General features: G+C 40.2%; 1 protein-coding gene across 1 annotated transcript in view; it reads right to left on the bottom strand.

Annotated features, from left to right (window-relative positions):
- The window catches only part of tlcd3a (TLC domain containing 3A), a gene marked incomplete at both ends in the record, with an annotated part of 41,227 nt that extends 31,567 nt beyond the window's left edge, over window positions 1–9,660 (bottom strand). The window contains one exon of the mRNA XM_080040878.1: window positions 9,539–9,660. Coding sequence (XP_079897004.1) covers window positions 9,539–9,660 — 122 coding nt within the window. The remainder of the gene's footprint in view (window positions 1–9,538) is intronic.
- Window positions 9,661–12,500: the final 2,840 nt, after the last annotated feature.

Below are 12,500 nucleotides of genomic sequence, written 5' to 3'. Positions count from 1 at the left end.
TATCATACAACTGTTCTGTAATTTTTCTGGACTGAAATTCCAAACTGATACATAAACGAAACATTACTTGTTGTAGCTGCAATGGTGTGTGTGTGTGTGTGTGTGTGTGTGTGTGTGTGTGTGTGTGTGTGTGTGTGTGTGTGTGTGTGTGTGTGTGTGTGTGTGTGTGTGTGTGTGTGTGTGTGTGGTCAAAAGGGAAAAAAAAAACCCATCAATATAAGGATACAATTTACATAGTTTAAGAAATGCATTCAGTTCTGCTAAAGCCCCTATCTCACTGGGCTGCGACAAGTTGGAGACACAACTTGTCGCACAAAATATGCGAATTAGCGACAATTTTCACTTGCAGTCTCACTGAGTTGGTTCCTCACGACACGTTTGCGAATGTCCTGGCCAACACTTGCCGGGAGGTCGCATTTATGTCTTGCGAACGTCTGGCGAGCATCGCATGAACGGAATGGCAGTCTCATTTTTGTCCCAAATCAGTCACAATTTAGTTTCATATGTCGCCAAACCCTCGCACAGTTGTCTCACATTTATCGCACTTTCTGACTCGCGGAAACTAAATTGATAAGGGTTTGCAACGCGTTTGAGACACATGCGACCACTCTGAGACTATTTTGAGACTAGATTTGTCGCACACTTTTTTTTTAACATGTTCAAAATTCAAGCGACAGGACTGCGCGGCTCTGCGACTCATGCGAGGAAATTGAGACCCCAGCGAATGTTTGGAGACAGTTTAGAGACTCCCTCGCGAATGCAGTCTCCCAACTTGTCGCAAACAGTCGCAGCCCAGTGAGATGGTTGCTGAAGTGTATTAAACTTAAAGGATGAATTTTTACTGGACTCCATCCGATACCCTGCCAACTGCCAAGCCCCTTTTATATATGAGGAAGTGAAAATCTTTACTACACATCACATCTTTATTGAGTTACAATACAGAGTTAACATCTACCCTGCGTTCCAAATCACATACTCTTTCTTTTTACTACACTACATACTAAAGTACAGAAGAGTTTTAGGGCCACAGGAGAGAAAAAAAAATCAGATGAGGAAGATTTATTTTTTCATTATGTTGAGAAATGTCAAGAATAAAGACGAATACTCCAAAATACTATTGGAGTTAGTGGGGCATTTATGTATTTTCAGCATACTACAATTGACGTGCATGTATTGGGACATCCTAAATCTTTTTTTGGCATACTAAATAGTAAGGGAAGTATGGGGATTGGAACGCAGGGACTGTTTGAATGTGTTCGTGAAGTAATATAGATTTAAGTTAACTGGGAGTGTATAGCTGATGGTCATTTATGGCCGATCCTGCGAGTAAAAGCAGCATATACAAAAAAGTTAAGTTACTTTATTAGTCAATGGTTGGTTACATTAAAATGTGTCTTTCCGCATATCCCCTCTCAAGTTACCACACTTAAGGGGGCGCCTTTAGCTCAGTTGGTAAGGCGTCCCCCTCCCGGGCCGGGCCCAGCAACAGACCCGGGTTCGATTCCCGCCCGCGGTCGTTCTCTGCATGTCACTCCCCTCTCTGCCCCATTTCACCTCTGTCTCTCTGCACTATCAATAAAGCATAAAAATGCCCAAAAAATATATAAAAAAAATAAATAAAAAAAAGTTACCACACTTAAGAGGGGGTCAGAGCACAGGGTCAGCCGTAATACAGCGCCCCTGGAGCAGTTTGGGGTTAAGTGTCTTGCTCAAGGACACAATGGTAGAGATGGTGGGCACCGTAGATGTAATAGCAGCCACCACTAGTTTTACTACTAACACGATCCTGTCCGGTGCCGGGGATCGAACCAGAGACCTCATGGTTACTGGGAGGAACCAGAGACCTCATGGTTACTGGGAGGAACCAGAGACCTCATGGTTACTGGAAGGCGGAACCAGAGACCTCATGGTTACTGGGAGGAGGAACCAGAGACCTCATGGTTACTGGGAGGAGGAACCAGAGACCTCATGGTTACTTGGAGGAACCAGAGACCTCATGGTTAGTGGGAGGAGGAACCAGAGACCTCATGGTTACTGGGAGGAACCAGATACCTCATGGTTACTGGGAGGAACCAGATACCTCATGGTTACTGGGAGGAGGAACCAGAAACCTCATGGTTACTGGGAGGAAACAGAGACTTCATGGTTACTGGGAGGAACCAGATACCTCATGGTTACTGGGAGGAAACAGAGACTTCATGGTTACTGGGAGGAACCAGATACCTCTTGGTTACTGGGAGGAGGAACCAGAGACCTCATGGTTACTGGGAGGAGGAACCAGAGACATCATGGTTACTGGGAGGAAACAGAGACCTCATGGTTACTGGGAGGAACCAGAGACCTCATGGTTACTGGGAGGAGGAACCAGAGACATCATGGTTACTGGGAGGAAACAGAGACCTCATGGTTACTGGGAGGAGGAACCAGAGACCTCATGGTTACTGGGAGGAACCAGAGACCTCATGGTTACAGGTCGGACACCTTTCCTCTAAGCCATCCTAACACCCCTGTCCTTATAATTAGGAGCACTGCTGCAGAATTAAAATTAAAAGAAGGCATATGGTAACTGGCTACGAGAGACTTAAGATTGTGTCGGGTGAAGTAGAGCAAATAAAACCCTGTGAAGTCAAGTGTATGCTAAGGTGGCATCTGTTACTGTGATTTTATATTTCAGGGTTCCGACACATTTTCAATTAAAAAAATTCCGTACTTTTCCAGACTCAAATTTTCAGGATTCTCTGTAGATTTTTCAGTCTATATTTTGACATCCGAATACAAATAAGTTCGATGCTTATTATATAAATGAATTGGTTCTGAAGCCAGCAGTCGGAGAACTTACATCCACCCATGACAATCTCTTTGCCCGAACTCAAAAGCAAGTAGAAACTAAAAGGTTAATTTATTGAAGATCGCTCGCCACTTCTGATAAGTGTTGCTCGAAAGACTCCCTAGACGTTGTTTATTATTAATGCAAAATGGCAAACTGTTTCAGTCGCATGGATGCAAACACATTTATGGTGAAATGACTAAAATTAAATTCCATACTTTTCTTATATTATTTGTTTTGTGTGGTGCCAAGATCCGCTTCCAAACAGATAACCCTTCAATCTAGTAACACGGCCACTACTAGTACTATTATGACATATCCAGCTCTGAAAAAAAATTAAGAGACCAGTCTGGATTTTTCTTCAATCTTTTATCTCTTACATAACTTAATGGAAATGCTCTTTAATGACAATATTTTTAAGGGGGAATTTGGTAGAAATGTTGTCAGTAGTTTAAACCAAAATGTTCATTCTGGGGGGCGCCCTTAGCTCAGTTGGTAGGGCGTCCCCCCCCATGGGCCTCGGCCAGCAGCGGACCCGGGTTCGATTCCAGCCCGCGGTCGCTCTCTGCATGTCACTCCCCTCTCTGCCCCATTTCAACTCTGTCTCTACACTATCAATAAAGCATAAAAATGCCAAAAAAATATCGTAAAAAAAAAATTTCATTCTACTCAAACAGATGCCTATAAATAGTAAAACAATAGACACTGACTGAACATTTGGAGTGATCTCTTCATTTTTTTTTTTACAGAGCTGTATTTTGTGTCAGTACAGTCATGAAGGTTATCACTGCTGACACTTATGTTTCCCTTTATCTATTTTCTGTCAAACAAACCGACGGCACACACACACACACACACACACACACACACACACACACACACACACACACACACACACACACACACACACACACACACACACACACACACACACACACACACACACACACACACACACACACACACACACACACACACACACACACACACACACACACACACACACACACACACACACACACACACACACACACACACACACACACACACACACACACACACACACACACACACACACACACACACACACACACACACACACGGAGAAGTTAACCCAGCTGATAACGAGGGCTGTCTTTTTTTATCAGGGTACAAGGGCAAGGTACAACTCAGGCTGATTATAGTAGGAGATCTTGGATAAGATGGATGCTGCTCGGAACTGAAATAAGTCTGCATAGAGAAATATTTGGCGCCCCCCAAAGTGGTTTTATGCCTCCCCCCAAAGGAAAATCACCAGAGCCAAAATGACAAGAATTGAGAATATATTTAGCAACTTAAAACCTCTCCAAATGTGTTTCTAGTTCAGCCCAATACAAGTCCTCCTTCTTGTAGTTCTGGAGGATGCATTGCATTTCAATTTATATTACTGCTTCCCTCCATCATGAAAACAAAATAATCGTAATAAAACGATCATGGAAACTCTCCTTTCTCAACCCCACACCGCTCTTAAAATTCACAAACTTTGCACCTTTACTGTTGCATTCGCGACCCCAAAAAAGTTGTTCCGTGTTCTCGCCCCCCAAAGGCCCATAATGAGCCAGGAAAAACCCTGAAGTATTAATTAAAGAAATGAACAAGCAGCTACTTCAATATTTGATTCATAATTTTAGAGTATTTTTCCAAGAATGAGCCTTTAACATTATCATCAACATTAACCCATTGATGACTATGGCAATCTAGGATGCATGTCCTTAATGCCTGAGGGTTTTCTGAAAAAATAGTACGAATTGTCAAGTCTACCAAAACCTTAATATCTAAGCCTGTGTAGCACATAGAAACATGAAATAAAATACATTTAAAAGTTAAGGTTCACAGGTTTTAGTTAAACATGCTCCCTTAGCGCTTACAAACCAACAAATATTTCTAAAAATCGTCAAAATTAGATGAATTAGAAAATTATTAAATATTGTTAATAAATAGATGCAATGTGTTGTGTGATTTTCGTCAGTAGTCTATAGTAGACCTTGATTCTGCGCACCAAACGCCACTAACTGTTCTGTCGCCGACATAGCTGGCGTATTTTTTTTATTATTTTGTTTTATTTTTTATTTTTTTGATTGACATGATTTTCGGCAAACCACACAACTTTTGGGTGGTCACGTGGTCTTCAAAAAATCAACAAAACCCACCTCATGTGTATTTGAACCAATGACAGTGCATTCTATGCTGGGAATGCCATGAAAATTAGATAAAGTAATAATGCTGCGCGACGCAGCATCAGGCAGGAGAGCCAATGTGGCATCGCGCAGCAGCCGTCATCAATGGGTTAAGAGACCAGTCTGGATTTTTCTTCAATCTTCATCTCTACATTACTTAATGAAAATGCTCTTAATAATATTTTTTGGGGGGCGCACTTAGCTCAGTTGGTAGGGCGTCCCCCTCTCGGGCCGGGCCCAGCAACAGACCTGGGTTCGATTCCAGCCCGCGGTCGTTCTCTGCATGTCACTCCCCTCTCTGCCCCGTTTCACCTCTGTCTCTCTGCACTATCAATAAAGCATAAAAATGCCAAAAAAATATCTTTAAAAAAGAAATATATATTTTTGGGGGGAATTTGGTAGAAAAGTTGTCAGTAGTTTATAGAATAAAACCAAAATGTTCATTCTACTCAAACATATGCCTATAAAGAGTAACACGAGAGACACTGAACATTTGGAGTGGTCTCTAAATTGTTTTCTAGAGCTGTATGAATGTCAAACATGTGTGGCAAGAATCGCAAAGTAGTTTTTCCTACTTCTCATCCGTTTAACTATTTGGTTTTGAGCTTTAGAGTCTATCTGGTTGCTTTACTTTTCAGTGACGTATAATAAAAAAACTTTCTCCTTTGTTTCCTTCTCGACAACTGTGTGTGTGTGTGTGTGTGTGTGTGTGTGCGTGTGCGTGTGTGTGTGCGTGCGTGCGTGTGTGTGCGTGTGTGTGTGTGGATTATCTTTAATCTGCGCTGAGTCAGGATTATTAACGTGTTGTTGTGTGAATGTGTTGTTTGTACTGCAAACAGAGAATGTTATCTACACAGTGTGATACTTGTGAAATCCTCTTCAGGTCACTTACATAAAAAAAAAAATGGTTACAACACAGCTACAGAAATAGCCAAACCATGAAAATGCATATCAGTACAATCTTGTGACATCACACATGGTATTATCTATGTAGGGTTATGATTAACTGGACAGCTGGGCCAAGGGAAGACTGAGGAAAGACGGAGGGAAGAAAAACCTCATTCATAATAGCGACTTTATAATGATAGAACGCCGGTTCCGTATGGGTGAAGTATCCCTTTAAGTTAAGTTACTTTATTAGTCAATGGTTGGTTACATTGAAATGTGTCTTTTCTCATCTCCCCTCTCAAGTTCCCACACTCCAGAGGGGGTCAGAGCGCAGGGCCAGCCATAGTACAGCGCCCCTGGAGCAGTTTGGGGGTTAAGTGTCTTGCTCAAGGACACAATGGTAGAGATAGTGGGCACCGTAGACGTAATACCATGCCACTACTAGTTTTACTACTAACTGCCTCCTGTCCGGTTCATTTTGGATGTGACATCACTTCCGGTGCGCACTGGATTGTGGGTCAGAATCACCCAAATACCATGCTGATTTCCACACTAAAAGTCTCTGCCGGATGTAGTAGGCATCCGGGTATTTCGAACCATACTAAATATGGCCACAAGAATCGGGACATAAATCTAACCTTTTATTTATACGGGTAAATCCCATTGAGACTCTTTTTCAAGGGAGACCTGTTACCATTCACACGTTACCATTCACACACCGATAGCAGGCTTAACTATCGACATTCACACAAGGCAAGGTGGGTGAAGTGTCTTGCCCAAGGACACAACAACCATGACACAAGGTGGCAGGGTGGGGATCGAACCGCCAACCCTTCGATCATTGGCCAACCCGCTCTACCACCTGAGCCACAGTCGCCCCGAATCTCTTTTCACTACCATACTAAATAGCAGAAAGTATGGGGATTGGAACGCAGGGTTGGTCAATCCGCTGAAACTGTTCCACCAAAATCGGAGACCTTTGCATGATCCAAACTTGTGACTTGTGTGACAGAGAGACTATATTCAGTAGGATTTCACAGGCTAAATTAAAAAAAAAAATCCTAGCCACATCCTCCCCCTTTTTGCCCCGTGGCTAAGGACAGTACACCTCTGGGAGAAAAAAAATTAAGAGACCACTCCAAATATTCAGTGTCTCTCGTTTTAACTTTTTATAGGCATATGTTTGAGTAAGAATGAACATTTTGGTTTTATTCTATAAACTACTGACAACTTTTCTACCAAATTCCCCACCAAAAAAATATTCTCATAAAAGAGCATTTCCATTAAGTAATGTAGAGATAAAGATTTAAGAATAATCCAGACTGGTCTCTTAATTTTTTCCAGAGCTGTATGTAAGTAGAACGACATTTTATTTTCGTTTTATGAGCGTCAGAGAATTGGTAGCAGCGTTGTAACTTGTTATTGGGTGCTAGGGTTCAGTAGTGTGTGTTCCAGTGCATAGCTCAACTCAGCAGTAGTCGGCCCCAAACCTGGAGCTCAGAACGGGAGGATTAGCCAGAGTGACAGCCTACAAATGAGCATTGAACTGAGCTGTGTGTGTGTGTGTGTGTGTGTGTGTGTGTGTGTGTGTGTGTGTGTGTGTGTGTGTGTGTGTGTGTGTGTGTGTGTGTGTGTGTGTGTATGTGTGTGTGTGTGTGTGTGTGTCACACGGTGGCATGCACACACACATACACACACACACACACACACACACACACACACACACACACTATTAATTATTACTTACTTTGCAACTCAATACCACCGAGATGTAAAAGTTACTGAAGAGTGTCTGCAGATTGTAGTAGGCTAGTGGTTGATTTAAGTTTGCTTGCTTATTTGGAACCAGCCGTTTGCTCACATTGTATTTCATTCATCTATTAGTTATAACCGTAGTAATAATAACTATTATTCTTGAGGTCCACACAAAAGATTTATAAAATTAAAAAAATACATTCAACATTACAACAATGCCACATTGTCAGTAACACAAATAGGTAAGATGTATGTCATACTACTGTCACTTTCAAATTTCCCTATTAAAGGAATACTTCACCCATACAGAACCGGTGTTCTATCATTATAAAATCGCTATTATAATATAATGAATGAGGTTTTTCTTCCCTCAGTCTTTCCTCAGTCTTCCCTTGGCCCAGCTGTCCTGTTAATCCTAACCCTACATTTTTTCCATGTATGATGTCACACATGTAGGGTTAGACAGTGAGACCATAAAACACTCTTTCTGCCTTTTCTCAGGCTAGGATGAACCGATTTCTAAAATGTTTGCACATTTATACTACATAGGATCTCAGAGTTCAATACACCTTCATATTCCCACTGGTGAAGTAGGTCTTCAAGAATGTACACGTTGCACCAGTGTTCATTAGTGTTCCTACTAGGTTAGCCCCACAAATTTTATCCACATTTACTGTACATATTACCCACTGTCATATACAGCTTAATATGATTTATTTTTGCAATTTTTTAGTTGATTTTTGTGTGTGTGTGTGTGTGTGTGTGTGTGTGTGTATAAGTGTTTAGGCATCCAAACAGAGATTATTGTTCCTTGTTATATGCATTTAACCCCCCCACCCCACCCCAAACAACGTCCCATCTTAGCCCCAGGTGGATGAAAGGTACCCTGCGTTCCAATCCCCATACTTCCCTTCTATTTAGTATGCCAGAAAAAGATTTAGGATGTCCCAATACATGCATGTCAATTGCAGTATGCTGAAAATACATAAATGTCCCCACTAACTCCAATAGCATTTTAGAGGTATTCGTCTTTATTCTTGACATAATGAAAAAAAAATCTTCCTTATCTGATTTTTTTTTTCTCTCTCCTGTGGCCCTAAAACTCTTCTGTACTTTAGTATGTAGTGTAGTAAAAAATAAAAAGTATGTGATTTGGAACGCAGGGTTAGTTATTTTTTATTTTTTTAATGATGTCCCAGAAATGCTAGCTGGATGGGAACCGACATGAAAACATGGATGCTACTACAACTTTCTGCATGATTACATCTCGCAAAGACAGACCAATTTCTATATATTCAAGCCACTAAATGACATGCTAGGATGAGACCATTTACTGCATATGAAAGATGATGGATTGAAGACCTAGTCAATTGTGTGCATTCATATTTGATTCCTGCAGGGACCCATAGTTTTAGCTGTGAACATCGCAAATCGCCCCATGTTAAGATTTAAAGATGCTCCGATGTATTACAGTTACACTGCACATTTAAGGTGATGCTAAACCAAGCACTAAAATAAAAAATCCATTAACGAATAAGATGCAATAGGAGGGTAATTCAGTCAGAATCAATGGTAAGAAAAATAAATAAATATATATAGCCTATGAGCACATTAAGCTAACTGTACAGCAGGGAATCTCATCACACTAGCTTAAAGCCAGTAAGCAAGCAAGGTCAAGTCAAATGCTCTTTAATACGAAACAGCACATCAAGGTGTCATTAATGTTTAGTAAAAGGTTTAGATGTGTTGCGCTACGTGTAAGGGTCGGGATGAATGCATCTTAGCTAGGTTAGGTAGGCAAAGGAGAGGGTGATGGGGTGATATATATATATTTATTTAATTATTTTTTTACCTCTCGCTGACAAGCACAACGTCGGCATCGCTCCAGTGCCTGAACACACACGGTAGGATCTTCCTGAAGGCGAAAAAAAGACCGGGGAAAACTACGGCGCCACAAGCTAAAACTTGCAACATCCTTGCCGCCGTCTATATTCCTCCTCCTCCTTGTGAACCTGCCTGGAGACCAACCGACCGAGGCTAGCTCTCTCTCTCTCTCCTTCTCTCTCTCTCTCCTTCTCTCTCTCTCTATCTATCTGCACGAGCTTCACACGCGGCGTTCAGGCATTTTCACGAGGCCGGCGAGGGTCGGTGTTTTTTTTTTTTCACCGGGGAATAGGTCCACTGTAGACACACACACACACACACACACACTCACTCTCTCTCAGCGCTCTCTCTCTCACACACACACACACACTCTCTCTCCCTCTCTCTATCCCTCCCTCAGTCTCTCTCACTCACAGCTAGTGCTGCCACCACCGCGAATAGTGTGTGTCGAGTTAAATAAAAGGGACCACCACTGACTAGGGGTAATTTCTAGGGCGAGTGTCAAAATAAGAGTCGTGACGTGACCCGGCGCCGAAACACACAGATGAGGCACTTCCGGTGGAGAAAATACGCAATACGACCACGACGTAATCACAGGCTTTTATTTTGAAATTGAATTATGTCACACTTATTTTTTTTTATTGCAAATTCACAACAGTACAACAGTCTTTGATAGACTAGCCCTGCGTTCCAAATCACATACTTTTTTCTTTTTACTACACTACATACTAAAGTACAGAAGAGTTTTAGGGCCACAGGAGAGAGAGAGAAAAAAATCAGATAAGGAAGATTTTTTAAATTCTTTGTTGAGAAATGTCAAGAATAAAGACGAATAATCCAATTGGAGTTAGTGGGGCATTTATGTGTTTTTTGTAAGCATACTACAATTGACGTGCATGTATTGGGACATCCTAAATCTTTTTCTGGCGTACTAAATAGTATGGAAGTATGGGGATTGGAACGCAGGGTATTTTTTTATTTTATTGCAAATTCACAACAGTAAAACAGACTTTCAATGACAAAGAAATATAGAAAGAAATTTACAAATAAAAGGTAAAACAGTTCTGTGTCTATGTATATTATTGAATGCATAATTAGATATTGTATATAAGATGTAACATATATGTATAGGCTATCATATTACATTATGTGTATTGTTATTATTTTATTTTATTTTATTTTATCTTATTTTATTTTATTTTATTTTATTTTATTTTATTTTATTCTATTTTATTTTATTTTATTTTATTTTATTTTATCTTATCTTATTTTATTTTATTTTATTTTATTTTACCAGGAGAGTCTTATGGAGATTAAAAATCTCTCTTACAAAAGAGTCCTGGCCCACAGGCAGCAGCACAGTTCCGGAGTTACAGACAATCATTTAAAAACAACAGAGAACATAAAAATAGTCACAGTCAGAACATCCTCAAACACACTCAGAGCATGTACAGACAGAAGAGCTTCAACATCATTAAGTAAGGACTTGAACATGTTTAGAGAAACCAGCTCCTTAAAGGAATACTTCACCCATACGGAACCAGCGTTCTATCATTATAAAATAACTATTATAATATAATGAATGAGGTTTTTCTTCCCTCAGTCTTCCCTTAGTCTTCCCTTGGCCCAGCTGTCCTGTTAATCCTAACCCTTACTGTGATGTCACAAGAAGGAAACTGTAGGGTTAGACAGTGAGACCATAAAACACTCTTTCTGCCTTTTCTCAGGCTAAGATGATCCGATTTCATTTTTTTTTTGCACATTTATACTAAATATGATCTCCGAGTTCAATACACCTTCATATTCCAACCGGTGAAGTAGGTCTTTAAGTTTTAGCGCATTTTGCAGCTGGTTTCATGAAAAAGGAGCAGCATAAAAATGCCCTTTTCCCAAGTTTCCCACGGACTGTAGGCACAGTCAGTAAAAACAAGTCCTCAGAGCAGAGCTGATACTTTCCTGTGCTTTTCTGAATGACATACTTCTGCAGGTATGTAGGAAGAACACCGAGGATGGTTTTATAAGTAAGGATTAGGGCTGCAACTAATGATTATTTTGATAATCGATTAATCTGTCGATTATGTTCTCGATTAATCGATTATTAACCGATTAGTGTTTTGGTCCGTAAAATGTCAGAAAATGCTGAAAAATGTTGATAAATTTTCCATAGCCCATGTTGACGTTCTCAAATGTATTATGTCCAAAACACACACATATTTCAGTTTACTGTCATAATAGGATTAAAGAAACCAGAAAATATTCACATTTGAGAAGCTGGAATCAGAGAATTTGGAAATGTTTTATTAAAAAATTACTCAAGACGATTAATCGATTATCAAAATAGTTGGCGATTATTTTAATAATCGATTAATAATCAATTCGTCGATTAATCGTTGCAGCTCTAATAAGGATATGCCAATGATGGAGTCTGCGTGTGGGCAGGGCAAACCATCCAACTTGAGCATACAAAGAGCAGTGGTGTGTGAAGGTTTTAAAATTAGTAACAAATCTCAGTGCTCCATGGTAGACCGTGTCCAGACGGTAGGCATTTTGAAGATGCATTATAAAAGGGATAACCAAACAATATAGAAAAAGTTATATGATATTGGTTATTAATTTGATTTGTAGCCTATTGATAACAAATGTATATACAGCTCTGGAAAAATATTAAGAGACCACACCAAATATTCAATGTCTCTCGTTTTACTATTTATAGGGCATATGTTTGAGTAGAATGAACATTTTGGTTTTATTCTATAAACTACTGACAACATTTCTACCAAATTCCCTCCAGAAAATATTGTCATTAAGAGCATTTCCATCGAGTAATGTAGAAATGAAGATTTAAGAAAATTCCAGACTGGTCTCTTAATTTTCTCCGGAGCTGTATTTGGATAAGGATAAGTATATAGCCAGTGCTTCTCAAATGGTGG

The sequence above is a fragment of the Ammodytes marinus genome (genome assembly GCF_949987685.1).
Source record: "Ammodytes marinus genome assembly, chromosome: 14".
Taxonomy (NCBI): domain Eukaryota; kingdom Metazoa; phylum Chordata; class Actinopteri; order Uranoscopiformes; family Ammodytidae; genus Ammodytes; species Ammodytes marinus.
This window is presented reverse-complemented; position numbering and strand designations above follow the sequence as displayed.